This window comes from Cloeon dipterum, chromosome 3, assembly GCF_949628265.1.
Source record: "Cloeon dipterum chromosome 3, ieCloDipt1.1, whole genome shotgun sequence".
In the NCBI taxonomy this organism is placed as follows: domain Eukaryota; kingdom Metazoa; phylum Arthropoda; class Insecta; order Ephemeroptera; family Baetidae; genus Cloeon; species Cloeon dipterum.
Window position 1 is genome coordinate 18,162,256 of NC_088788.1, and position 23,158 is coordinate 18,185,413.

General features: G+C 42.0%; 2 protein-coding genes across 3 annotated transcripts in view; both read left to right on the forward strand.

Moving 5' to 3' along the window:
• Dyb (Dystrobrevin) overlaps positions 1-23,158 on the forward strand; it is a 42,299-nt gene that overhangs the window by 7,012 nt on the left and 12,129 nt on the right. The window lies entirely within an intron of this gene.
• LOC135941238 (uncharacterized) lies at positions 5,031-22,611 on the forward strand. 2 transcript variants are annotated; one of them, XM_065486585.1, is made up of 2 exons: positions 5,031-5,409; positions 20,391-22,611. In XM_065486585.1, the coding sequence occupies exon 2, from the start codon at positions 20,465-20,467 to the stop codon at positions 21,254-21,256; it is 792 nt and encodes a 263-aa protein (XP_065342657.1). In that variant the 5' UTR covers positions 5,031-5,409; positions 20,391-20,464; the 3' UTR covers positions 21,257-22,611. The 2 variants fall into 2 exon arrangements, with proteins under 2 accessions (XP_065342657.1, XP_065342658.1); XM_065486586.1 differs by lacking the exon at positions 5,031-5,409 and adding an exon at positions 19,103-19,691.

Below are 23,158 nucleotides of genomic sequence, written 5' to 3' on the forward strand. Positions count from 1 at the left end.
TGTGCTGAAAGTCGGCGGAAATGGGGAAACCGTTGATTCAGCGGCTTGTGGTTTGAATCCAGCAAAAAGTGTCACGAGAACGCCTATCAGAGAAGAGAGCTGTTTTCTGATTATTGGACGTAGCGCTTGCCTAAGATCTAGACAGCAGGGACACAGCGAAATCCAGCGCAATTAAGCAAAAAAGTTGGCTTTTGGCTGACATGCCCTTTCGCCATATTAAAACTCCCCCAAATAAAAAACAGCTCATTAATTCTTTGTCCCCTAAACAGATTACTATTTAAATTTTTTAATTGCGCAGCAAAATTTCGTTTTCACTGATATGGCACGCATACTGAAATACAAAACTCGGATTAATCACAGAGTAGGCTTATTTCACTCGAGGTTTGCATATGCACGCGGGCGTCGTGCTCATTTTCAGGGCGGCGGTCATGCGATGTCAGAATAAATTAGCGGTCGCTGGGTGCATCGCACACTCGACACTCTGCATTATGAATGGCCACAACAATGTTTTGTGTGGCTGAACCGCCGGGTACACAACTTTTATCGTCGTGGGACATGAAATATGGAAGTGGACGAGTGGCCCAGCTGAGCTCCGAATTTACTCTCGGCCGTCTTCTGGGAGGCTGATACACATACGTGCACGCGTATTTTTCGCAATGATGCTTTTTGCTTCCGAGCCGCGGCCGGCCCACAGACCCACCGACCGGCGATCGATGCCACCGCCGCGTGCTCGTTGAAAAGTTTGTAATGCGATGTGTCGAGTGCAGTTTACGAATAAGAGGGCATTTTGCTCTGCATTGTACAAACGCCAACGCCAAATATGCGATAGCAGGCAGAGTGGTGATGAGTTAGTTTTTTCGCTGCTTGTTGAAAGAAAAAAAACTATCCAGGAATGCTTTGTTTAAGTTCAAAATGTTTTTACCACCGACCAAAACACTATTTTTGAATGCTGATCGAAGTAAACAAAAACAAAATTTAATATAAAACTAGTAAATTTCGAAATGGCACTGATCTCAAAGAGGATGGGGACTATATCAGTGATTTTTTTAGAAAACAAATCTAACGTTTCCGTGTTTAGCACATCTAGGTGTTCCGGCCTCGCACGTCTCTGTTTTGGCCACATAGCCATAAATACATAAATTATGTGTATCCAAACAATGTTTGTTATGATGAATGAATATCTTTGTCACGCAGACATTCCTGTGATCTGACCAGAGAGGTTCAGTAATTCAACACGCGATGCGTCACTTTACGTTGTGTAACGCTGCACCGAGTACAAAACAAGGGCGAAACAAAATTGCATGCACTGCAAGGCACAAACAAATAATCCGCACGTGGTTTGCTTTGTTTTTAACTCATACATGAGCAGTGGGGTGAAAAACTAGTTTGGCTTGTTGACGATTATAATGTTATTACTGATTGTAAGACATCGCTGTATCCGATGCGAAAGGAAAGGAATCGTGCCGCGCGCAAAAGGGAACGACCGTCGCCAAATTCGGCCCTTTGACGTAGAAGCACCAGTGGCACAGGTCAAAATGGCGTTTGTTGCGAATAAAGCTAGCAAAGGCTTCGTTATTTCGACTAAAACGCCGCTCGCCCGCCCAACTGTGACTCTTCTTGCGTGCTTTTTATTCGCCTCTAGGGTGGTGAACTTCATGCGCGCTTCTTAAAGAGATTGCCGACTTCTCTGCGCTCACGGTGTGATAGCTATTTTTTGTCATCTTACGGCCTGATAGATTGCAAAAAAATAATTTTCTGTCGAAGCAAATCTAATTTGTTTTAATCTAAAATTAAATTTTGAAGTCCAAAATGTTCCTTATCAAATAAATAATTGTTTAAGGTTGCTAACCCTGGCAATGCAAGTTCTTCTGTTCCTTCTTCAATGCTCGCGGACGAGATAGTGTGCGATATATAAAAAAAGGAAAATTGTGACGCAGCAACAGCAGCAGCAGCAGCAGCAGCTGACTTCATAGCTTTATTTCTGCCCGTGTGTCGCAGTCTTATCTTTTATTTAAGTCACGGATGGGGGCAGGTTATGGAAGTGATTCCTTACTCTCGCTTCTTTTGTGCAGCCTGTGAGCACCAAAAGAGGTGTTGCTTATTTATATTTGGGAAAATATGTAAGAGAAATTGTTTTGATCCCTTTTTTCCAGTTAATAAATAAAAAAATTTAAAAATAGCTTTTCTCTCTTTTAAATTTTGGGTAATGTGTTTACGCTATAGATGCTGAATTTTGTAAAATAATGCACACGCAAGCTATCATTAATTTAAAATTCGAAGTGAAATAAAAATATTCTCAATCATGTCACGTATATAATGACTGATTTAGTTAGCTCATCATCTCAATTATTTTCAAAGAGCTTCCAACGTGGTAGTCTACATTTTCCACGTCCATAAACGCCAAACGAGCGTTCCGCGTGCATCGTAACATGCATCCAATAACCTGCTCATGCATGCTACGCAATCTCTTGGAGCGGAAATTTGCAAAGTTTAATGTATTTACAGGAGACCGTGCGCGATGCACGTTGCAATAAATCATTTACCGAGACCGAGAAGGCAGGCTGCCGGTATTTCGCTCAATCGCGTTTGATTCAATTTGGTAAAAGGTTTTGCGGTGGGTGGCAAGCATCACGTGCGTGCACAAAAACGCAGGCCGCACCGTGCGAATACTAATTTGATGCGGCATGTGAGTCACGACTCAGTTCGTGACTTATCCGCCGCTATCTCGCCGCTGATGATGCTCTGCACCGTATAATGAGTCGGCTTGTTGCCGCAGCTGGCCGCTCAATTGTGCAAAATGTGCATAATTGGGGGTCGTGTCTGTTTTCCGCGCGCTAACCCCTTAAAAAAAGAAATCAAGAGAGCGTCAGCCAGCCAGCCGCGTCTTTTTGATCTGGAAAACGAGAGCCTCAGGGTGAAGGCCTTTTCTGCAAAATGTTTTGTGTGGCACCATAATATCGCTGTATAAATGGAGACGCGTGTCACATGTCTCCCTTGCAGCGCCATGACTGACTCAACCCTTTTTCTGTCTCGTGTCAAACGCGAAATGCTAAAAGCTGACTGAGATGAAACTCGTCAAAGTTTTAGCAGCATACATAATGTGGCCATGTCTCAAGCTGAAGGTACGGTGCCACTAGTTAAATTTACACGCTCGTCAACAAATGGAATAATTTGACTTTTCCATTTTGACTGAAAGGTTCTGGCAACAATTAATTTAATTTTTTAAATATTTTAATAGCTTCAGACGTACTTAAGCTTGATTTTGATCAGTCTCTTGATATTTTCACGCACTTTTTTTAAAAATTAGGTGTTTATTTTTTAAAAGTTTAACTAGCTTTTTTTATAGTCATTGCGGCACTGGATAAAAATATTATTCTTGTTCAGGAAAAACCTCCTGCTGTTCATATTTTTTGCTATTCGCATCTGAATGTGTAAAATGCAATCTAATTAGCTCTCTGGAGCTAATTGTAAGGAACAACAGAAGGAGCGAGTGTCTATTTCTTTGACTGTTTTTCTAGCCTCTAATTAGGATGTGATCCCCGGAGATGAGTCGACCGTGCCACAAGGCAGTGTCTGCTGGTTAAACCACTACAAATTAGCCGGCGCAACTAATTGCCTCCATAAACATTCAAATATTTGCCAAACGGCCTTCGAGGCGGCGTGCATTGAGCTCACAGTCGCTGTCGGCGCTCGCGAAATGAATTAATTATGTTCTATTTGCGAACGCTCGGTTTCAAAGCTAACAATGGCGCGAGGAAAGAGATGTTCACGTCCCTAACACACTCGTCCGGTCGGCAACACCCCGAAACAGCGCTACAGGGACAAAGGTTAAAGGTCGCAGCGTTTGTTAATAACGCGCGACAGACGGACGCCCACTCGACGCTGAATCTCGACCGCCAACCCCTTTGAGCGTACGCAAAAACACATTGTAAACAGAGAGCAGCGCTTGTCAAAGAGCAAAGGTGCCAAGGCACGAGGCGTGGAACATCATTCCAGCGTGGGCAGCGTGCGCGACCTTTTCAGATGTAGCAATAAAAACCTGTGAAATGATTTCAATGTGATGTACTAATTATATTTGCGGCGCGTATTGTAATTTTTATTCGGCTGGAGAAATATAAACATAATAATAAAACCTTAAAGCTACCCTGCTGATCTGCAATAAACATAATTTTATGAGTCTAAAAAGTATAGTTATTTTGTCCAACTTAAAACCTTGCCAAATACTGTACTGACTGATTGATTTTCTTAATTTCCCTCTGTTATCAAAAAAACAAAAAACAAATGTTTTTTTTATTTTTATCTGTTGTGTTCTGAATGTCGGAAGGTGTGGAGCATAGTTGCTCTGCTGATCCGCAATAAAAAAATCACTTTGAATCTAAAATTATCTTGTACCTAACAAACATAACAAAATATCGTACACATTATTTTTAATTGATTTAGGAATTTTTTAGCATTTTCCAAAACTTTATATTCCGACGTGATACATTTTTACGCTTTTTAGAGGGGTTTGAGACTTGAGACAGTTCGAGACCAATTTAGACGGGTTTAAACGAATTTTACTCCATCATGATCGAGTTCTTTTATGGCTGTACTGACAGATTTCAATTTTTTAATTAAAAATTAACTTCAATAGAATTTTTACTTCATCAGCTTTTCCTTAGGGTTGCAAGTTTTATAAAGATGTTACATTGAAGCTAAAGTTTTAATTTAAGCCACCAGGGAATTTATGGTAGCATAACTTTTAAGAAGCGTTAAACAGAAAAATAAATTTAAAGATAGGAGTGATAAATTTTTCCAAGCAAAAAATTGCCTGTTCAAGCTACTTGCTAAGCAAATATAATTTTACACAAATAATGACTGCAGGCTATGTCAGACGTTTTTGAGTACTCCAGACCGTCTAGAATGATTTAAATAATGCTGCTCATAAGTCTTAAAATTGCGTGACTCTTCCTTGTAAAAGTAAATCAGAGTCACAAAATTAAAAAATGAAGACCTCGCCTACATCAAATGAGGTTGCGAATAAACAAAACAATAATTTTCCATTTTATTTTCCTTTCATTTTCGTCAAGCAACAATTTGCCCACAACAACAACAATGGCAAAATGTATTATTATTTCCGTATTTGGTTCTGCTGGTGGTTAGAAACACGGATCGCGCAGGCTGACGGGTGGGCGCTCGCTGGGGCAGGTCGGAGGGGCGACCGCGCATGGACGTGTGTGCGGAGAGCGCGAGAGAGAGAGAGAGAGAGAGAGAGAGAGAGAGAGAGAGAGAGAGAGAGAGAGAGAGAGAGAGAGAAAGGAAAGGGCTGCTGCATATCTCTCCGGCAGTCGCTCCTCGGCAGCAGAGACGCCGACAACGCAGAGTCTGTCTTTGGTGTGCGGCCGGCCCCCTCGAGTGCCACTTGTGATTGTGAGTCTTGACATTTTCTTCGCATTTTTCACCCACGCGTTCAGGCAAATTTGCTGAGCTCGAGTTTTCTGCTTTTTTGAAAAAGGGCGATTTTGCCCTCGTGAAAGAAGCTGGCGGAATGAAAGGCGCCGCGCTCTGAAGATAAGAACGAAAAGGAGGCGACACGTCTTCCTCCTTTCTTCGCTCGATTTTCAGACAACTTTCTGCACACAGCCCGAGAGCAGATCTTTTTTTGCTTTTGTCCCTTGTTGCCTTTGTTTGGCCACTTTCGATAAGGTTCCAAAATAGAAATTGAATGGCGAGCATTCAGCGAGTGAAAGAATGGCACTCGCTAAAATTGCCAGCCGCCTCTGTCTGGTATTTTTAAACAGATTCTAAAAAACATTGGTTTTGTTCTGTTATGAGCCTTTAATGTTTTTGATATCTTTTACTCTATTTTCTTCGTGGTATTCAAACGGTACCAAGCACGATAAAATTTTCCAGTCCAGTTTTTAAAAATAAACATGCTGTGAAATTCTCTTATTGATGTTCTGTGTTCGACCAATGAAAACGCGGGGTGCGTGTTTTAAAATTAAATTATTCACAAAGAAATGTCACAGCACCAAAAATTATGTTCGGAGCTTCTCGCTACTAAACTTCCCCTCTGATTGAATTATTAAAGAGAAAAGTAGTGTGCAGGGGATTACACTTCTGAAGAGGAAAACTTTTCAACTGGCGCACACAGTTGCGAGAGAAATGCAAATTACTCACAATTATATCACTCCAGAACGAAACTTTGACATTCAGATGTGAGCACTGGCGCGTGCGTGCTCCAGTCTGTATTTTGGCACAGTAGAGGCTTTTCAAAATTAAAAAAGGCACGAGTTATTTATCGAGCACGTGGACTATCGCACACGGGCTGAGCGCCGAGAAATTGCTTTTTCTGCCTTTTTGTGCGCTAAGCGCAGATTCACACTAGCAGCAGCGTAATGATCGATAATGGGCAAATGGGCAAGACGCGAAATGGGGCAATTTCAATGCTTTGTAAGTGCGTTGCGGCATAGGCGAAAGAACGCTCCCAATATTTCAGGTAGACGTGTGCCTCATTATAATAAATCCTCATTCGCAGAGGCGAGCGTCTGTTTGATTTACTGCGCGAAAAAATAAATTCTCCAGACGCATTACAACGTGATAGGCGCTGCAACAATTGAGATAGATGCATGCTTGAAGAAAATTTTATTTAATATTTTTATTCAACTTAGCATTAGTTTCTTGAAAATGGTACACATTAACATTAAAAGTTCAAGGAGTTTTATAGTTTTCGCATCCATCTCTAAAAATAGTTTGAATTGAATCCGGCTAAAATTTTGAGTTCCGTAGTCAGCCGCAAGCCGTCGTTACTTTGAAGCTAAGACGCGCCAGCCACACCAGCCGCTGGTCAAAAAAACCGAAAGAATCGAAAAGTTCTGGAGAAAAATTTGTATCCGGCACTTCAAGCCGTTAAGCACTATCAAACTTCACTTTTAAAAATTTGTCTGCCGCCGACCTAAAATTTGGTTTAAGCCGGGCAGCCAGCCGCCGCCTCAAAATTACGCGGCTGCATGAGACCTTTAACTACTACTAACCCTATGAAGGCATCTTTTTTAAATTTTCCTGTCAACAAATTTTTTCTCTTCTCCGAATGGGCCATGTCCAGTTTTTGCATGCTGACTCGCTGAAAGCGGCGTTCATTTGACTGTTCTGTTAGGAATGATTAGCAGAACTAACGCAGTCGGTTTTTGCAGAGTATTGCATCATTCCATGCCGCCTCTCTTGAGCAAGCAACCCGCCGTTTTTGCTCGAATTTCATCGACTAGCCGTTGCATTAATTATTTGGCGCTCGCTTTTCATTAGTCTCTAGCATTTATTTCTTTCTCTGCGCTCTAGCGTTTCCACTCGTGGGCTCCTTTCAATATTTCATGTGCACGAATCAGCTACGTCAGACGAGCAGGTAAAGCGACTTGAAAGAACCGACCCGTCGTCTTTAGACATCGCGCAGCAGCGAGGCAGTCTACTTGTGTTCTCGGGGTCGCCATGCCAAAGATATACAGAGTGTATAGTCAGTCGTCCATCAAATATTTAGCGGCGACTTTCTCCTCTCTATGCGCCGGCTTGTCACTTTTTGACATTTTCTCTCTTGGGACGTCTGAGAGATTAATCGCAAGGAAATATATCTCTCTACGTCTATTCGGGCCTTCTAAATTGCAGTCGAGCCTTTAGAATTGAAACGATAGGATCTGTCGTCTGCTCCACGCAGCTCTAGAGATTTTAAACCTGATTTGTTTTAGCGTCTGGAAACATAATGTATTTGATTTCTTCAAAATATTCTTTCGCATGGCACATCAAACAACCGCAGAAACAAACTCGTTGAGGCTTTGATCTGAGGAGCTCGTCGAATAATTCTTGCTTGACCTCTGGCCAAGCTTCTGTAACGTATGTGACATATACGCGCGTGTATACACATTTGTGGTTTTATGCTTGTTGCTCCCCTCAAATGTGACATCTCCATCTCGATCTCCGTGTGTGCGGTTTCGCCTTAATAATCACGCACGAATTCACTGCTCGCAGCAGCACAAATACGGGCCAATGCTTTTGGCCCGGGATAACCGTCTGCCGGCAAAGTTCTTCTCAGCTCTTTGCCGCACGGCAGAAAATTTTTAGCGCGTTTCTTTGAATGGTACTTGACCGGCAGAGTTAGTCTGCGATGCGATTATCGCACGGAATTTCTTTCTTTTCCCGAACGAGATTAGCAGGGAGTGGTCTCTGCCGCACGAGCGAAAATTGTCTCTATTATGACAGCAAGAATTTCATCTCTTGCACGTGAGTTCACCAAAACTCTCTGAATGTGTAAGATATCATTGAAATTCGGATAATCGCGAGCACTTTTCATGTCTAGCTACATTTGAGAACACTTATTTTAATTATCAGACTAAACGATTCCGTTCGAGCCAAAACACGCGGTCCTAATTAAACTGATTAAAGCGACAGAGGGCACATGCATAAATGATGCTTTGCTCTGGCTGTGCAGTTGAGCCTGCCTGTTAACAAGAAATCAATGCCACGCCGCAGACGCGACCAGTGGTATTTCATCGAGACTCTGATCATCAGCCAGGCCAAACGGTTAGAATAATTTATTATGCATGAGCCTGCAAAACACAACCGCAAAAATAGTCTGTCGCTCGATTCACTCGATTGCGAGGTGAAAGTTCACGCCGAAAGGTTTTTGAAGCGCCTTCAAAACAAATCCCTACGAAAGTTAAACTGAAAATACTTATATCATTTAAACTATAGAATGATGTGGTTACATTTCGTTAAAAGATTTTAAGTATTTTAAAATTATATGTAGTTAAAATTTTGGTATAATTAAACATCCAGTTAAAAAATTTTGCTACGCAGATCCACTTAAATATATTCTTTTTCTTAATATATTATTTGAACAATATCCCATTTAAATCCCCATCTGATGAAGGAATATAGCAGCTAGAATGACAATCTTGTTCAACTTCTCTGTGGATTCCTAAATTGTTTGAGCCGACAAGCGTTGAAATGCAAATCGGGATCGAACGGCCCATCTAGCCCATTTCACGGCTGAAGAGTCTCCGGCTGAAAGGAGTGCCGTTGTGTGTGCGCTCTCGACATTTGTTCTTGGCAATCACAATGTCGGCCGGTCTTTCGTTCGGTTTTGCCTGCTGTTTGAAATAATTAACGATCTCTCATTCCGACGCGCGCGCGGCTATTTCGGCGAATAAAAAACAGACCGTTGCCGGCCGACACTGGCAGGGGGTGGCGGGCGGGGTTTCGCACGCAAAAACAAGATGATTCAATGTAGCAGCCGCGCGCAGAACACTTGGGCGAACCGGTTCGGAACACTTGAAAATTGATCGCCGCAGCAACTCGACCCCATCATTCGTCGGCGGGCTCGAGTTTGTTTGTTTGTATTTGATCTGAGTGAGCCAGACGGAATTAGATCAATCCTTCTATTGTGATTGATGCTGATTGGCGCGCTCGTCAAGGTGTCGTGGAAAACGAAAACATTAGCTGCGAACCATTTAGCAAACGCGTGACATCACTCTTTTCACCTGGCTGACCCGGCGAGGACAGATTTACAACTCCAGCGACTTGTTTCGACTCATCTTGTCATGTATGATTAGCACTGCTCCTCGTACGTCGGCTCTGGCTTTCTTGATGGTTGCAAACAGCCTGTCAACGACCTCACAATGGTCTGCAGCTCTGAAGCAAAGGCTGGATAAACTCACTGGCTTAATTATCAGCAGTGTTGGCAAAAAGAAATTTTAGTTGCTCGCAATTTGTAAGAAAAATCCATTAAAACGCAACAAAAACCGACATAAGAAAATGTAAAAATCTGGAAAAACCACAAGTTTTCTACACATGACAGCATGTTCAGAAATTAACTGAAAATTTAAATTGACAGCCGGCGCAAGCGACAATAGATTAGCTGCTTGTTAATCTGCCTTGTCCCTTCGCTCGCTTAATTTCTATGGCTATCGCTGTGGCGCTGCTATCTTAATCTTACCTTTGTTTATGTCACCCATGACTGACTGAGTTTAAGTTTCATTTGGTCTACTAGAGATGAAAACTAAACTGTTTTCACCCGAAGATTAGTTTTACTTTTCGTTCATCCCATATTAATATGGTTGAATTTGTGTTCAAAGGGTCCTCTAATCCGATTCTGGTCAAAGCAAATCCAAAGCCAGTGTGGCATACGCGTCAAAAACGAGTTGTTTCAACCGTTTAAGTGCTTCCTCTGCCTGACAGCATTAAAAATCCCGGCTCGACTGGCCTCTTGAAATCTGGCAGACGTCACGCGCGTATAATGTTCCCTCTCTAATGTTTTTTGATTTAGTGCCAGCTACACATTTTGTGAAAAATTTCGCAGCAAATGTTGCCGTCACACAACGCGCTTAGTGCGATTCCGCGAGCAATTAAGCCCGGCTAAATCTGCCCTCGAATTTACGGCCGGTCTAATTGCAAAAATGTGCGGCCATCATAGCCGCGGACAAATGTTTCGCTTGCTTGTTTTCACAGCGACCGGGATCGGATTTTCACTCGCCTACAACCATCAAAGGGGATGAAGCCGCAAATCTGTTGAATAATGGCGACGAATCGCGGGGCTAATCGTCTCACGTTTCTAATCTTTTAAAAGCTCAAATAACACGTGAGAGACTGGAGGGTGAAAAAAATTAGAGCTACCCTACCCTGCTCGCACGCTCCGAGGCTAATCTGGAATCAGCGGCTCACCGCACCCGATTTTGTTTCTGTCTTTTCTTCCGGTGGCGATTTTTACGTTTCCTCCACGCTTATTTCTCATTTTCCCCGAGCGTGATCGAATAACGTCACTCTTCAATAATGTACCACGTATTCTCGCACGTGCTGTGCCGATTGAATCAAGATCAAATCCGCCCTCGACACCTTTTCCTGCATCTCGTCCCGATTGATTTCGTCAAAGGTGGGTTTCTCGCCCTACATGGCTGCTTGTATCTCAAACAGTCGAGTTTTGTCGAGAGAAAACTTGAAAATTTCATTTTTCGCTTTTTGTTTGGATTGGTATTTTTTTTTAAAGATACAGAATTAGGGTTTGAGAAGGTATGTTGTAAGGTTTTTTAATTTTGCAAATCTTCTAGTTCCCTTTTTTTAACTCAAATTTTGTAGGTAAAACGTGGCAAAAATATTTAAACATGTTATTTTAAATTTATAAAGTCATTCCCCAGACTTTCATCAGTGGCCAGCAACGCGCTCATTAAAAGTCGAGCACAACTTCATTGCCAAAGAATGAGCTTTATGCCCATTGATTCAGCACTTAGTACAAATTCAAAGGAACTTGAAAATGCATATGGTCATTAAGAAATCTCCATCTCTCATGTCATTATAATTCTGGTGCATTTTGCTCATTACTTCTCAACGGGGGAGCATCAAAGCGCTAATTGCTGAAGAAAGTCGAGACGGCGGCAAATATTTACCGTGTCCCTGCCTCGCCCGCTGACACGGCTATCGGCACATTTTGAAATTTGCATATCATTTTGTTTGCACTCGGTCGACGACTCTCATTGCGCCCCGCGGCGAACTAGGTCAGACCCGGGGGGTTGAGGGAGGCGGCCGAGGACGAATCCACCGCGCTCCAGCCAACCCCGGCGCACCGTTCTCCCTCTCCCTCTCTCTCTTGCTCGCCCGGTGCAATCTCGTGCATTTTTATCACTGCGGGATCGGCTGCCGGCGTCTCTGATTATTAGGCCGCTCGGCAAAAGTAACAAGCTGCCAAGGAAGAGCAGCAGTTTGCTCGCAATATTTACGCGTAATCTCGGGAGAATGGCCTCGCATCAGCCCGCTCTAACGCTCGCCGTCGCTTTGTCTGATGGGGAAAATCGTCCTCTTTGCTTTGTAATTTGCATCGACCTGGGAACGTCCAAATAAGTCAAACATCTAATTATTGTTATTTAAATAAAAGCTTGGAATTTGATTGTAAACTCCGTCAATCTCGTCAATTTAAATGGAATGCGCAAATTATTCAGGTATAATTTATGTCTTAACTATATTATTAGTTTTTAGCAGGGTTGCATTTCCTTATTACCCGGTTTTTCACCACTGATTTTAACCGTTACTATCTAGTTTATATTTATCAATTTCTTACGCTAAAAATCAATTATTTCCTCGAAAAAAAATATCAAGTCAAGGGCATAGACAAAAAATTAACTAATCATTTAAAAGTAAAATTTTTTCCTGAAAGTAATTTAAAAAAAAAAAACACGAGATGTAGAGCTCAATATTTTCAAAAGTTTCGAGTTTTATGTCTCCATTGTTTGGTAAATTTTAAAGTTTATATTTTGTTTTTAATTCATTTTTATTTTGATCCTTAATAGATTTGTCTTTGTGCAAAACAAACGTTTGGCAGGTTCAACGCATTCATAATCTTGACGAGAGTTTCATTCCAATATTTAAAAGCAATTAAAATGAAATCAGCTCTATCCACTGACAAGCTGCAATTAAAAAGTTATTATCTGGATTAGCTCTGGAGAAAAAGCTGACAGATTTGCTGCACAAAGCAGAATAGTACAAAAGCAAAAATGTGCTCTATGTTCATCAGCTGCGATTTGGCCGAGCGAATGCGACGTGCATTGCACATATTATCGCGCAGCGAGTTTCTTTCCGCTAGCCCCGCCTCTGGGTTCCGATTCCGTTCTCGCGGGAGCTATGCAACCGGTTGAACCGGCGTGCCTCACCCGGCTGCATAAATCCTAGCAGCCAGGGGGTATTTTATTTGCCAGCCGGCCCAAATGGAGGCGCCATGTGTGAGTGTGGGCGAGTTATCTGCTTGATTTAGTGCGGCTAATGACAAAAGAAACCTTGCACTCGCCTCATAAATAACAATCAATGTGCATACATTCGCCGCAGGCTTTTATCAATTTGCGACACGAGAATAGATGACTGTCAGGGGATAAGAGAAGTCCAATCACCGGGGCAAAAGCTGCTGATGACTCCATTTCCGCATGGAAAATTGCTTTCGCCACCCTCCTTCCATAAATAAAAACCAAAGCTCGCGCTGCACCGCTGGAAAAATATAACGTGGCTTTCATCGATTTTTTTTAGAGTGTGGCAATTACAATTCGTAATGTTTTCCGGACCACAATGAACTGCTGTTGATTGTGGTCACTGTGATTTTTTCCTACAAATTGTCATTTTAAAAAGCTACATTTTCCCAATATCTAAGGCCTTTCTAGATCGTGCAGTGTCAATCCAGTAAATTTCAGTTTTTCCCCAAAATAAACAGGTTTGCATGACATATCCTTCTGAGTGAATTTTAATAAAGTTCTCCCAACTGAAAATGACAAAGCAGTAGATACCGAGTTGCTAAATTCTTCGCGTAAGCATCATGAAGGAAAATCACAGTTTAATATAAACAACAACCGTTTTTCCTTCGTAACTCCTCAAGCGGAATAGCTGAATTTTCATTTGAACAAATTTCACCACTCTGGCGGTGCTAGCTGGCAAAAGCAGCGAGATTCACCCTCTCTGGGGCAATGAACTTTGCTCCTTCTCTGGCGTTTTGCTGCAAGTTGACACAGCCCTGGCAACCGTGAGCGCATATGTATGTAATTTTGCAAGCTTGTAATCGACGGCAAAGCGATGTGAGCACGTCGCAGAGCAAGCAGTGCGTTATGTTTTTCGCATTTCAGTCAGCGAGGCGCACTTTTTTAATGGCACATTTGACTTTCCAGCGGTGCGGCCAGAAATGGATTTGCGCGATGCGACCGTCGTTTTTCCCACTTCAACAGCGCGCTTGATGAAATGATCCGTCTATTTGCGAAATGTTCGTCCGGTGTTGTTATTCATTGCAACACACACACACGCCCTGAGAGCCGCTCCAAGTGCGCAGTCAAATGAATGCGCCGCAATTCGCCCTTTTGCCACGTCGCTCTGCGAATTAAAGCGGTTTCGTTCCATCTGTCTGCTGAATTATTAATTTGCCGCTGCTGCCAGCGGTGGGGCCAAATTTTTAGAAGCAATGTAGACGAGCACGCCCTTACAAACAGTTTAATTGCAAGAGTATGAATGGCAAATTAGTGCTCCTATTTGCATTTTGCAACCTGCTACTAGTTTAATTAGCTGGCGCAACTTTGCGCTCACTTCACGAGAATTTCGTAGTCTTGACGCAAGCGTGAATAATTTTCATATTTTACATAGTAGTTTATTTTTATTCCCCAAAAATAGTTGCTCGAATATAGTTTATTTTTTCGTTGAAATCTGTTTTAGTTTACTTTTGGGGCTTAAATTTTTTTATCATGACAATATTTTGGTAAATATTATTTTAAGTGGAACTGTTCTTGAACATAACTTAGTATACTAGCAAAATATTAATTGCAAAATCAACCAAACGCACAGCTCTAAAAATGATTGATCTAATCTCAGGTTAAATTCAGAGCTGAAAATTGGATGTGTACCAAACTTTTGATGTCAACCCATTTTTGACTCACACAAATTCGAAAAAATATAGATAAACAGTGCAAAATTTGCTGCTAAACATGAATCAAATTGACAGCAGAGCTCTCGATTGAGCTTGTATGTATTTTCCCAAGCCCTTGCTCGGTCAGCATCGAGCCCTGGGCAAGCAAACACGATGAACGAGCAGGAAAATGAGGACGTCGGCGAAAAATGACTGCCAATTTGGCATACCGCCTCGCGCATTCTGTCCCTTCCTCTCTGTCAGTCAGTCGACAACATGCAAATTCGTGTGTGTTGACCAAAATTTGCATATGCTTTCCCGTTTGAAGTTTGAATGCGAAAAAATTGTGGTTTTCAGCCGCACGTGCACGGCCGATAAGAGGGAATAAAAATCAGCGAAGCAAACGGACGCGCTGCCAGGCAGGCTCTCCGCAATATGGCCAAATTTTACACCCGATGGCCAATAAAGCGCGACAGCTTTTATGGATCAGCGCTGCCCCTATTCGCACCGAGCGGCGTCGCTGCTTCGTTTAGACGAAAAGCAGCCTTCCAATAAACCCCTTTGCAATCGCCGCACACGTGTATGACTCGCTCGAGTGGCTCTTACAACGCGCGGCCTCTTACTCGGCTTTAAGTAATCCGGCCGATGTGGTTAAAATTTAATTAAGTTGGGAATTCTTACAGTTGATGCTTCACGTAAGCCCAAATTAACGTAAAATTCACACTGAAATGGCACTGGCAAAAGGTTGAATTTTAATTGGAATTTAACACTCGAATTTGTATTTCATTTTGAGCAATTACTGGCAATCGCCGCTGCCACAGCGAAATTATTTTCTTGGCAGATTTCGATTCCTCTCGTGAGACCTTATCACAGTAGAAGGTGGGATGCCAGTACAGGAGAACAAGATTCTTTAGGGTGGCTCAAATATTTGGAAAATCTCAACATATTCACACAAATTGTGGAAAGACGTAGCAATCAAACATCCGAATTTATATAAAATTCTTTTAAAGACGTCGATTTAATTATATAGACGTTTCAGCCAAATGATAATTTCAGGGGTTAGTCAATACAATATTACACATTCATACTTATCAATACACAAATAGGGCGTTCGACATGAACGTTGGACTTCACTCAGAGTCTTGCACTTTAACGTTTCAAATCCGTTGGTACAAGGTCCTCTAAACTCAGATCTTCCGCCGTCATCACCGAATTATCTAATATCAGTTTCGTAGTCGTCACATGGGCGCACTACAGCCAGTTGGCCAGGTATCAAAAATTTGGGTAGATTGTACAATCAACTTGAAATGGTTTGAATCCGCAACTCAATGCGAAACCGTTCTCGTGGTCTTGGCCCATCGTGGCCAAGCCACCCTAGGCGGACGAGTCGTGCTTCACTCGGCCAGCTACACTCTCCTTATGCCGAGCTGAGCATAAAGCCCCTGCTGGCTTACAAAATAACACAAATTCACAAATACAATTCTTTCTCAAACGCCCTAACAGATGGCAGAAACAAATCAACTAAACGAGAATCTAAATACTCGTTACAATCAAATCTTCTCTGCTTTAAATTTTTCATCGTTTGTTTCTAACGTTTGATTTAAACTTGCTTTTGTAAACATTAAAAAGCTCTTCCAAACTCTCGTTTACGGAGTCGATGAAGGTTTTTAAGTTCACAGTCGTATATTATTCCACCCCGCGGAAAGGATAAGTAGATCTGTATGTATTGCAGGTTGTGAGGTCAGTCTCCTGAATTATTACGCTTGCTGTGATCCTCCGAGAATGCAACGAACCGCGGCAATTTTTCATCCTTTTGCCCGCACTCTAGAGTGCTCGACGTTACATTATTCATCTGCAAGTAGAAGTGAGCGCTAAAAAGCGGCAAATAGCCGTGCACACAAAAGGAAAATAAATGCCGCCTTTCTCTCTCTCTCTCTCTCTCTCTCTCTCTCTCTCTCTCTCTCTCTCTCTCTCTCTCTCTCTCTCTCTCTCTCTCTCTCTCTCTATGTCTCTCTCTTGACGTGTGTGCAATTAAGGTAATTTAAGACGGTGGCAGTCTCAAATTGCAGAGTGCACATACGCAGACGTGTGGATGCTTTGAAGTGGCAGCCCTTAAGTTAATTACCAAAATGGCTACTTTGCGGCCCGCCCGCGCCGAATCACTTTGCTTAATGGGCCTTTTCCAGACGAGAAGGAAGGTAGAGGCAGGTGCAACGACCAAAAATCAGGAGGAATTACGTTTCCGAGCCGCTAATTTTGAGAAATTTCTGCATTATGCTATACATTTTTCGGGATTTTGGCCTTTGCGCAGGGGCGAGGCACCCCTGGTGGCGGTGGTGCGGTTTTGCCCGCAGAATTCCACTCGTAGGCAAGGTATATGCCAGCAGCCAATCCATCACGCCTGTTTGGAAATTGCGGCACGTCGGCGGCATCAACACTGCTTGCTTTTGCCCGCCGGTGCCGTGTGTTGTTGCTGCTGCCCGATTCCGTCCATTGTACCAGCGAACCTCAATAAACAGGCACAACAGGCAATTTTTTTCCAACCGCGACTCGGCTGCTTATCTCCAGATTCTTTCTACCTTTTCACTTTTCCTAGAATTTTATATTGAAATAGATTACGCTCGATGAATGGCGAGGATGCCTCTTTTATCAAATAAATTTTCCGTGCAAGGCGCTCACTAATGCGATTATATAGGCGACCCCTTTTCATCATTTTTATTCGCATCGAGGTTTGAACACAATTCTCTCCCCCTCGTCCAATTTGCGGGAGCAACACACCGGCTTTGATAAAAGCAAAACACGGCGAAAGTCCATCCTGAAAAGGTCCTTGACAAGAGAAATTTCAACTGGAACCAAAGAGGGCCGTGAAAAATATGGATTCAATTTTGAAAACGATATAATTATTCGAGTAACTGATAAAATAAATCAGATGATTATATAAAAATGTTATAAATAATTAGGGTGTTAATATAAGTAAGCAATTTCGGTTAGTGTTTCTCTTGGACAAGAATTTTTATTAAGAAATCTGGATGATGGTATTGCAATTACCTTTCCCTCTGTACCTGAAAAAACCATTCCAAATATTATTTTTCAAATTATTTATTTCCTAGTTTTCCACTCTTCAAAAAGATTTTGCAACTGAGATATTTTTTCCAGCAATTTTTTAAATATCTATCCCTGTTATTTCGATCATTGTCACAGTCAAATAAATATGTTTCAAATATACTATAAACTGTCAGCTATGCAAATTATTCATACATAAATGCAGAAAGTACATATATACAGCCACATTCTAACTTTTTTTATTTATTTCTTCTGCAAATATTGTTCAATATATTTTAAGTTTAAAAAATATTGCATAAATTTTAATTATAAAATAATGCTGTTAAGATATACGTGAAAATGTCTCGAGATCGACTAAAATCTAGTCTTATCCTACGGAAACTATGGGCGTGGTCTCCTTTAAGGTCGTAAAAACGTTAATTTCTAACTCTTCGAAAATTAAGTCACAAATTGGACCGACTAGCGACTTTACATATATTTCTCACGCCCCTGGCACGGAGCGAAACCGCCGCCTGATCACATTCGCAAAGGGCCGAGGGAGCGCAGGGTGAGGGAGCCGCGGCGCCAGTTATTAAATTTCCAACTGAAAGAGAAAAGCGGGGGACCAACAGGCTGCTGCTCGGGCGGCCTGGGGCTCGAGGCAGTCGAACAACTAATTGACTCCCTTTGATCTGGCGCCGCAGGCCGCCTCATTTTTTCGCCTTCACCTTAAGATTTACGCCGGCCGCATCGAAAATAGATGCCGGGAGGAAGCGATTTTTCTTGCTGCACGCGCGGCCGCGGCCAATTTTCGATGGGCTTAATTAATAAAGCAACACGGACAGCTGGCGATCAATTAATTTATAATTCGCAACGCGAAAAGCGCGTCGCCTGCAGCGTCGGTGCATGCCAAATCCAATTATCGCCGCCGGCGCCCGTCACACATCGCGCTCGCGCTTTATTCAATTTCGGATCACAGAGTCATGCCGAATTCAATTTGCACGCTGAATCGTAAAGCCGGGCAATTTGCAAATATTGGCTTAAATGGTGCGCAGGAGATTAAGTGCTTTAGAGGGAGTGTGCCAAAGGGCACAAACGCGAATTGTACTTTAAAAAATGCGACTATTATTTTTAAGCTGGCTCGTAATAAGCATAAATGATAAATACATAGTGCACTTAGAGGTTCATAAAACCCCGCATTTTCCGGTCAGCCACACTGCCTCGCAAAAATCTGTTTTTTTTTCAACTTATATTCCGCAATTTTTCTCTTTTTACCGAAACAATTGAATTTTCATAGTTGATAATGAATTCAAGATTTTAAATTTCAAAGGATTTTTGCGCTAAATAGTTGACTAACTCTGTTTTGATGCAAAAAAATGTGTTTTAATGGCAAGTCACTTTGGGCGAAATAACTAATAAAATAGCACTTTCCTGAAAAAGCAAGTGACGAAACCGTGTCAACCCCGCCACTCGCCCTCCCTGTGATATAACCTCGCCTCGCAAGCTCTAAATTCCCTAAATTCCATCCTTTGTATTGTAAATTTAATTTCAAATTAAGAATTTTTGCTTTTTATTAACACGAGAGTTCTCGAAGGAAAAATGAGGATAACCATAAAATTTTTAACCTTCTACATTTAAAGGCAAAGTGCTTAAGATGTCTTCCCTTACGAGAAATCAGTTAAGAAAATAAAAAAAATCAACACATGCTCAAAATTTATGAGGGCACGAAATGCGGCCCAAAACACGAGTTTGGTAAGGTACGAGGGGTGTTTTCGCTTTGTTGGTCGATCGACTGGCAGGCTATTCTATTTGTCACATCCCCAGAGTGCACGCCGTCTTTTTCGCTCGCACTCACTCACTCTCTCTCAGTCATTCACTCATTCAGTCAATGCTCGGTGGGTGATCAATACGTGCGGCCTCCCGCCCGCCCGCCAGCCCACCCACGCTGCATGTTAACAACCCATTTAATGTGTGCCGTCCCACTTTCTGCACACGCAGATTCCGCCGCAACTGCCGCTTTTCAGCTGATTCGCGCGCCGAGGAGGAAAAATCTCTTTCCGCAACCATATTTCACGTTTGAACCGTGGTAAATAATAAATGTATTTCTTGGAGAAAACACCTGTTTTGGCTTTTAGCCATTTTATTGTGAAATGTGGCGAATATTTCACAATCATTTTTCTCGTTTTCAGCGGTTTGGCAAAGATCCCATTTTGCGCGGTAAAAATCTAGAGCCAAATGTGATAAACTCCATGCCAGAAAAGTTGGGGTGAGCTGGAAAATTTATGTTATTTGACAATTTAACGTTACTCCTCTCGGAAAAATTACTATCCTGTCGTGATTATCTGACCAAAGGGCGAGATGATTTTAAAAAGCCATAATTTCCAAAGAAAATGCATTATTAAAAATGATTCATCTAATCATTCTCTATGGGAAATCGGTTCAAAAATCGTCCACCCCCCTCCTTTAAATATACACTGATTCATTGATTATGAAGAAAATATATGCTTATTTTTAATATTAAATATCCCACCAATTCAGACGATTTGTTGGCCGAACACACTTAAATAGCATTATGCATCGTTTACGTTTTTTTCAGTCAGGTTGGAACACGCGCCAATGGATGCGGTAAATCCTAAAGCTGGTCAGTTGTTGAATGATCTGCGCCATATAGCAGATTTGGCCAAGAAACCTAAGGACAAAATATTAAATATTTTCAAGTAAATTTTACTTTTCATTGTTGGTTTAATTACAGGATCAAATTTACTCAATCATTTGTACCATCTTTTTTCGTTTGTTCTGTGCCAAAATTACCAACAAAGGGTTTTACATTCAATTTAAATATTTTGCACACACGTTACGTTCCATCACTCACAGTATACACACTTGAATGTTTTTTGGGGATTTAAATTAGAGAAACTCTGTTTATTATTTTCTTTATTTTTATTTTACGCCCCATCTGTTGCAGGTTGCCGTGTGTACTGTGTTAGGTCTGGGTGAAAAAGGTGCTAGTGTTAGCCGGGTCCTTTTCAGGGCAAGACTATGGATTTTGAGGGACCCGTAGAAAACCCATTGGAACTGATCTCGAACGGCGCACCTTGGCAGGTGCCGCCAGAGGAAATGAAAGAATACTGGAGGCATAACCTGGCCCAGTACAAGAGACGCATCATTTTACTGTCCGAAGTGAGAGAGATGGAAATGGCAACGTTGCCATACGCCATGCTAAAACACATCTTACCTACAGACTTTGTTGCCGGAATTTCCGAGGCACTCTTTAAAAGTACGCACGAAGTCACCTTCAACACGGTCAAAAACTTGGTCATCTCCTACTACTGCACGTATGATACGCTCAAGAAGGAGCTGGAGGCATCCGGAAAGCCTCAGCCAAAAGAACTGCCGTCCGTGGTGCTGCACAGGTTGCAAGAACGGATCAGGCTAGATGGAGACGGTGGCAAAGCGGTGCTCAAGTTTTGGATTGGCACCCTGCCGAAAATATTCGCGCACCACATGGAAAAGTTCAAGTCGTGGCCGTATAATGAGCAGGCCATCGTCGCCGACACCTTCTTCAGGGTGGCTGGCAATGCCCGTCAGACGGAGCCCACCGAGACGGGACAGCCCCCCTCGCTTCTCGAGAACAGGCTGGATTCGTTGGCGCAAACGCTTTTGGCACGCGGCTACACACCCTGGAAGAGGAGCCACCGGCGCAGTTACTTGAGGGCCCGTTTCAGCCCACAGGGTCTATGCTACTACCACAACAAATTCAAGGACAAAGCTCGCGTCTGCGTGCTCGGTTGCACCTACAATAAGGAGCCGCCAAAGCCAGCTGAAAATTGAATCGCAAGAATGCCCTACTTTTGAATAATTTGATAGACACCTGTGATGTGTACAAGTTTGTCAAGACACTGCTTGAATTAATTTCCAGTGAAACTTCTATTTTATAATTTTATTATTAGTAGAACTGATCGCCATTTCTTGCTTTCAAACTGTCTATTTAATGTATAAATTATTGTATTGACCATTGCAAGAATAAACGAGAATAATTAATTAAATTGCTCAAATTTCGTGTGTACCAAACTTTTTATGTCCAAATAAACAGAGATGAATGTTAACTGTACGAGAAATAGGGATTTAAAATTTTTCTCTTAAGTTTCCACTCGTCATAAGCAGGTTTGGGGATTGTAGAAGGTTTTCGAGCCATTTTTACGCTGACGTTTTTCGATTTTTTTTCATGCCAAAATTATTACATATTCATGAGGTTGCCATTAGTTGCTTTTTCCTAAAATTTTCCTAAATATCATATTTACACCACAAAATTCACACTAGACAAAAAGACGCTTTAAAGGTGTTTTTCAGATGGTTTACGGCAGTTTCAAATGGTTTTTGGCTAAGGAGGTTTTTTTAGCGTTAAAAACCCTAAAAATTGGGGGATGCCTCTATATTCTCTGCCGAAAAGTAGTCCTAACTCGCTATAAAACACTAGGTCGTCTTAAATTCCCAGGCCTAATCAAACGAAATCAACTTCAATCAACTCTGTGCAGAGTAGAACAATTTCGATAAACAAATAAATCACCATTGAACCTGAAACTCGTCATCTGGCCTTTTTATGACCAAACATATTTCCTCAAATTTCCCTCTATTATCGATTGTCAGACCTCTTTAGTTCGACGTCGTTCGTCGTCGCTCTATGAGGTTGGGTTGAACCAAAATCTCGAGTTTCTCACGCCACGCGCCCTCCATTTCGCCGTGATTGGCAGGCAAGGTGTGCAAATAATAAAAGATGCTAGAGTTGGAAGGGAAAAATGATAATGCCTGCAGGGGAAAGAGCCCTGTGGCAATAAAAATAGGGGTTGCCTTAATAAAGGAGCACTCGCGCCATAAATAGGCCGCTGTTTTTTATTGCGTTCGCCCGGCAGCAGCCCTCTCAATAAAGCTGGTCGTTTTATAGGTCAAATGTCAACCGGCTCGATGGAATGAGATGTGTGATTGCTCGTATTTTTCCATCTTACTTATTTGTCTTCCAGCTGCACGAGCGGACAAATCACGACAGGCCTGTTTTCTTTTCCCTCTCGGTCTTGCTATTGGTTTAGATTTTTCACTCGCTTTCATGAGAGTTTGCTCGTCTGACAATGCGTTAAACCATAAAAATATTATCCAGTTCGCGTTTGAATATTTTTTGTGCTTTTGACCATCAGCTCCATCCTAATTAGATTCAATAAAGAAAATATAAATGATTTCGTAAATCATAAATTTAATTTTTTCATTCAAATAATTTGTATTGCTTGTTTAACACTCACGCAACGCTAAAAATTGGCTAACCGAAACCGCAAGTCAAGGAAAAAATTCATTCAATCTGCCAAACAACACATGATGAAGCAAGACTTTCTTGTTGGATCGTGTTTCTCGCCCGCACCACTTCGCATATCTGAACCAACAAAACGCTTTGATATTGATTTTTTAGATTGAAGGCTCAAGGGGGAAGGCGAGGACATTTGTGGCCTTGTTAAATTAAATTAATTGAAGAGCACTGGACCGGACCTTTTTCTGGACGAGGCCTATCCTACAAACGCAACAAAGGCTCCGTGAGCTGGCTGGGTTTCCTTTAGCTACAACATGTAAAAAACCAGGGACGAATTAAAAAAGTTTGGAGCAATTTTTCTATCAGCTTATACAGCCTAAAATATTTAAGTCTCGTTCGTTTCCATTTTGAAACGTGATTACACTATGTAGACCGCCGTG

Excerpts from the sequence above, each read along its gene's own strand:
- LOC135941238 (XM_065486585.1), top strand. The coding sequence starts at position 20,465 with ATGGATTTTGAGGGACCCGTAGAAAACCCATTGGAACTGATCTCGAAC.